At 39.1% G+C, this 5,790-nt stretch overlaps 1 protein-coding gene across 1 annotated transcript; it reads right to left on the minus strand.

The window, feature by feature from the left end:
* Positions 1 to 2,440: 2,440 nt before the first annotated feature.
* LOC110068128 (uncharacterized) lies at positions 2,441 to 5,790 on the minus strand. The gene is made up of 4 exons (XM_089272049.1): positions 5,423 to 5,790; positions 4,630 to 4,779; positions 3,998 to 4,147; positions 2,441 to 3,059 (listed from the first exon to the last, which is right to left on the minus strand). The coding sequence occupies exons 1-4, from the start codon at positions 5,736 to 5,738 to the stop codon at positions 2,698 to 2,700; spliced, it is 978 nt and encodes a 325-aa protein (XP_089128175.1). The 5' UTR covers positions 5,739 to 5,790; the 3' UTR covers positions 2,441 to 2,697.

The raw sequence follows: 5,790 nt of genomic DNA on the forward strand, positions 1-5,790 counted from the left end.
GGTAAATGGGCAACTGACAGAGACGAAAACGGTCGCGGGCTCTTCGATGGCTAGTGAAGAAAAGATTGAAACTTGGAACGATGGAACGCCGGAACACCGGAACAACGAAACACCGGAATACTACAACCGGGGCACAAAATTACTAAAATCCGGAACGCATAAAAAAAATCCTATTTAAAAACAGGATTACTAAAACGCGGGACCCCAAAAGATAATCCTCAGGTGGTCCTGAGGGTAGCTCAATTTTACGCAAAGGCAATGCATTAGTCTGCGATCGCAAGCTCAGGCATTTCGGTGATCAGAATTCAACGGAATTACGGAAAGTATTTCAGTGTATATCCATAGAAAAACTGTATCAATTTAGAGCTACGTAAGGTTTTCCTTGCCAACGTGACAAATTAAAATGTCGAATCCAAATTTAACAAGGCCTAGCAGATAGCTAAAAAAAATTGCTTACCTTTTTTTTTTTCTCCGGACCTTTGGACTGAAACTACCAAACGTGATTAGTAAAATAATGATTAATTAGCTCTTCTATAATCCTCTAAACATTGAGCTAAATGAGAGCAAAACTCACCTTGTGGAAGCGCCCTCCCCTGGAAGGGGGGAACTCTCATATGAAAAGGTCGGGGGTGGACTCTGGTCGCACTTAGAGTGTGTGATGGTAAAACACCACTATTTTTAGCTGTCAAAGTATAATTTAGAGTGCACTCGAAAAAAAATGATATTAAAGACGCTCTTATAACTGTGTTAGCATGCTAACATTTTAACATATGCTAACATTTTAACATATGCTAACATGCTAACATATGCCAACCGGCATGTCACCTTACTAAAATCCTAACAAATGCTAACATGTTAGCCTGTGTTAGCGTACCGACAGGCTAAAATTTGCTTACAAGTTAGCATGCTAATGTGCTATCATATGCTAGCATGTTAGCTTTCTATCATGCTAACGTGCACTAACATATTAGCATGCTGCCATGCAAACATACTAGCCTATCAACATGCTAACATGCTAACATGCTAACCAGTTTGCATGCTATCATGCTAACATATTAGCATGGTAACATCTTAACATATGCTAACATATCCTAGCATGTTAGCCTACTAGCATGCCAACATGCTAACATGTTAGCATTCTAACATGCTAACATGTTACCTTGCTAACTTGCTGACAAAGGGTGGTGTCAAAATGTCATTTCCGCATTGGTTTTTTCAGCCACACCCACCGCAAAACCAGAACCACTTAGTAGAACGCAACTCCATAGTCTCTAAGAGTGACGGGTGCTAATAATGGTTGGGGTCTTTCTGCCTCCCACCCCCAACCCCTACTTTCCATGCATTTATTTCCAGAAGTCTCTACTCTATAGTAATCAAACTTGTATGGTGTGTAAAGCATCCGAACTTGTCTACTTTAACAACATCACTTAATCATCACTAGCCAAAAATTACACGTAAAATTCCAAATTTCCACCATCTTGCTTGGTAAAACCATCTTGGATTTTAAAGATTTTTTTAAACAAAATCAGAATAGTTCGAAAAGCAATTTAAAAACATTAAAAACAAAGTATATTTAAGCATATAGGAAATGCCTCATTTATGGTTTAACACTTAACTTGACTGCCTTAGAAACCGACCAAGCCAAATAACCAACTAATTGGCGCTTTAAAATTGACCCTGATAATTTTTAGGAGAAGCATCGTTGTTTGGAGACTATAGCTTGAGTGTTATTTAAATTAGAATACACTCTTTCTTTTATATATGAATATGTTTTATAAAAATTTTATGAATATTTAGAAAATAAACCCGAGGCTGACATTTTGAAAAGAATATAATTTTGTGTCTGAAAAATTGGTAAATACAATACAATTATATGTTTTTCACTAAACCGTATAACATCCTTTCTTTCTCTAAACGGCAAAACAAGCCTAAGAGCAACACAAACAGCACTAGCCGTATGTTCGATCCTAATAACATTTCTGCAAGAAGCTAAATTATATGTGCGTCATATCAGGTTTTTATGCCTGCAGGCAGGCTCCAAAACGTACTTCAACACCATCCAGACACCAAATACATTCGAAAACAGAAATGCCACACGCTATAATCTAAGAATATTCACATGAATATTTTCAGCCGAAAATCAGTAGAAAAATAAGAATATTCAGCCTCGGCGGGAAAAACAATATTCTTATATAAAAAAGTGTAGATTCGTTGGACAGCCTACTCAGACGCATGCGTGGTACTCTCTATGCTTGTTACAAAAGGTGGAGCTGAAGAGTCAGTGTTTTCAAAGCGAATGCTTTCATTTCTTTTGCTCATCCATAAATGGACATAAATGATAGGTAAACAGAGATAGAAGGTAGCTAAACAGTGCTGTTATATTTCTAAACAAGTCGCCAAGTGTGCCTGTTTTTTTTTACAAATACTTTTTTTGGCTCTCACGAGAAGCTCATATAAATAACCGTAGCCAAACGTCGTGTGGTATTTTTTATATTTTATTTTACATTTTCTTCAGCGACTAGAAAGGTAAATCTCGTTCACAGGTTCTCTCGCTCTTCTTCCCGCCAAGAAGAGAGAAACTGGGAACGGGTTTTATAAAGAGAAGGATTTTAGTCGGTACCACAATAGACTAAATGACAGGTCTCTCTTCTTGCTACCAAGAAGAAGGACCTCGAGAACGAGGTTATGAAAAGGATCTTAGTCGGTGCCACAATAGACTAAATGACAGGTCGGTGTCTGACTTAAGTAGTACACATAATAAGAATGACAATTCCTGACTTGAATGTTCACGGACCATCGGCAACAGCTGTTATCCCAGTGAAAGCACACCTGTCTGGTGACTTGACCCTCAGCCATTGTGGGATGAACGCCATCCAACCAGCCTGGGGCATCAGTACCACAGCTGTGTATTTCTGGGCAAGTAGTTGGCATTCTGGTACCCGAATCTTCTTGGAAACGAAACCAGCCAGGAACTAGCGAATGAGTATCACACAGCTTGGCATCTATGGAAGCTGTGACCCTTCGTTCTGCATTGATCAGTTCTGAGTAGCTTAGGCATTCTAAAAATGGAAGATGTAGGTCATTTGAAGGTTAATCGTTAACAAGTTATGCAAATAATAAGTGCTACTGCTGGGCTTCATGTCTCCATGGGATTCATGTTTTCATGATATTGTATTTTAGTCTCGAGTATGCGCATAGGTGGCCCTTCCAGTAAAGACCCCGAGGCCCACCGATATCCTAACCTGGGGTCTGACTTCACAAAGGTCAATCAGTTTTCACGGTTTGTACAGCAGTTAAGTTGACTTTTACGTGGGCCTTACGAAGGCCCATCGGTGTAACTGGAACTGCGAGTTTGTCTCACGGCGCCTCGCGTACAAGCAGATTAAACGTTGAAATTTATGGTTAGTCGACATTCGCATTCACAGCAAGGAAGGTCTTAATTCATCGTTTTCAGACTGGGCATTTTTCGGTTTTCTGGTTCCGCAAAGGGTGCTGGGACACCTTTCCGGTCCTAAACCGGTAACTCTTAACAAAGCTATGGCATTCTAAAACTCCTTAATATCATTCGTCAAGTTTTAATAAAGGAAACCATAACCGTGACGGTGTTTGGATCTCTGATCTTAATTAGCACAGATTCATTCTCCATTTTCTCCTTCGTTTTAGTTTCGATTGAGAAAATAGTTTCAAGATAATGTTTGACCACATTTCCAAACACCTCGAAGTTCGTCAAAAATACTCCGCTACTCATCATATTTTTGACTCTCTTCTCGGTTTTTGGAAATGTGGTCTTTCGTGCTTGATATATCACATGCAAGAAAAAGGTGTACACACGGTGTCAGGGATGTTGAACTCATATCATAAAACTACTGTTTTTGTTTTGTTTTGTTTTTTTTGGATGCTTTACCAACTAGCAAACAACCACATCCCGTCTGTCATTTAATAGCTATTACAACCAAAATTTTATGATCAGGAGCAAACTTATCAAAATTAAACCCACCTGCTGGCAGAGGGAGGCAACTTGCCTTTCCGTCTCCATAGTAACCATGTTTACTGGCACAAGTGTAAGATCCCAACGTATTTGAACAGTCAGCTAAATCTTTGAGACAGTCGTGAGCGTCGGTGACACATTCGTCGATATCTGTGATGACTAAAATATGGACATTTTAGTCCAAAAGCTACACATCAAACAATTAAAAATTATTGGACGAGGTTGAGCAAAATATCGTGCTTTATCAGGGGCGGGCAGAACAATTATTTGACGAACCCGCAGGCCCGGGGCCAAATTATAAGACTGAGGTGATCAGAGTAATTGATCTGCAATGGACGGGGTGTTTGGACGAAAAAAAAAAACACTAGCTAGTGATGAAATAAAGTACACTAAAACTTTCTTCATTAAGTAATAGTGAATTTATCTCCTTTAACTTGTTTCATCATGCCGCAGTGAGCATGAATCACTCTCCCAGGTAGAATCGAGAATCAATCAGTATTTGCCACTTACATCAACAAAAACAAGAACAACAAAAATTGAAACAAAAACAAGAACATCATTCCGTTCCATAATTTCATATTGCTGCGAAAAAAATTACTTAACACATTGAAAAAGAAACTGAATCAAATAAGGGGTATCACCTTCTGTTTCCATGTCGCAGTGAGCGAGAATCACATTCCCAGGTATAATAGAATCAAACCAATAATTGCCGCTGACTGCTTGTCTTCCTTCACTCGCCTTGATCTCTCTGCATGATTCAGCGGGAAGCTCAGGAATGGAGGCAAGAGGGACTTGGAGATAAATTATGTAAAATAGAAGCATAAAAACGAAATAAAATCGAATGGACATACAATATTTATGATGTTTTTTGAAAACAAGAAACCGTATACAGTGCATGTGGAGGTACACGGGGCCCAATTCAACCATTCTGGACCAAAATAATGGCAACAGCCTTCCAATAGAGAGCAATTGCAACAGAGTCAAGCCGCCGGCTGTCAGTTCTCTTTGTTGTTGTTGTTGTTGTTGTTACCATGTCAGAAATTCTGATGACATCTTGCCTCTCTTTCTAATTTGCGACAATTCCGGACCAAATTAATGATAGAATAGCCTTCCAAAAGAAAGCAACAGGCCACGTTCGATATGTCAATATTCTAACATGGCTCGTTGGCTTCTTGTCTCACAATTCCCAAAAGAGACTTGGATACAAAGGAAACCACACCAAATATAGAAGTTTGTCCTGAAAGCTTCAGAGCCATGTTAGAACATTGACATATTGAATATGGCCTATTGTAACCCGCACGAGGTCACTTCCGGCTTCACTTCCCTTTGTTTGTTTGTTTGTTTGTTTTTTTTGTTGTTGTTGTTATGTGTGTGTTTTTATTTTATTTTATTTTATTTTTTGCTACAATGTGAGAAACTCTAATGACATCTTACCTCTTTTTCTAACTCGTCCGTAGTAGAATCTGTCTGAGTCAGGGACATAATCCTCAGGTCTGGCTTCCTTGGTGCGGTTATTCAACTCACACACGTCTTTGGAAATGACGTAATTGAAGCTTTGACATTTGACATCATCATTACAAGCCTGAAGACAGTCAAGTGAGATTGAAGTCTTCATCGTCTTATAAATGTGCTGCTTAAGCATCATGCCGTGGATGGAATATTCGCCATTGCATTGTTGTGCGGATATTTCGTGGATCACCTGGTACAGAACAAGTTGGACTGCAATGCGGAAACGACACGTGGATATCATTCTTCAGAGGTACCTATATTGAAATATGTACACAATATACTTTTTTCCGTGG

Source organism: Orbicella faveolata, unplaced genomic scaffold (assembly GCF_042242905.1).
Source record: "Orbicella faveolata isolate gen_17 unplaced genomic scaffold, um_ofav_v1 contig_34, whole genome shotgun sequence".
In the NCBI taxonomy this organism is placed as follows: Eukaryota; Metazoa; Cnidaria; class Anthozoa; order Scleractinia; family Merulinidae; genus Orbicella; species Orbicella faveolata.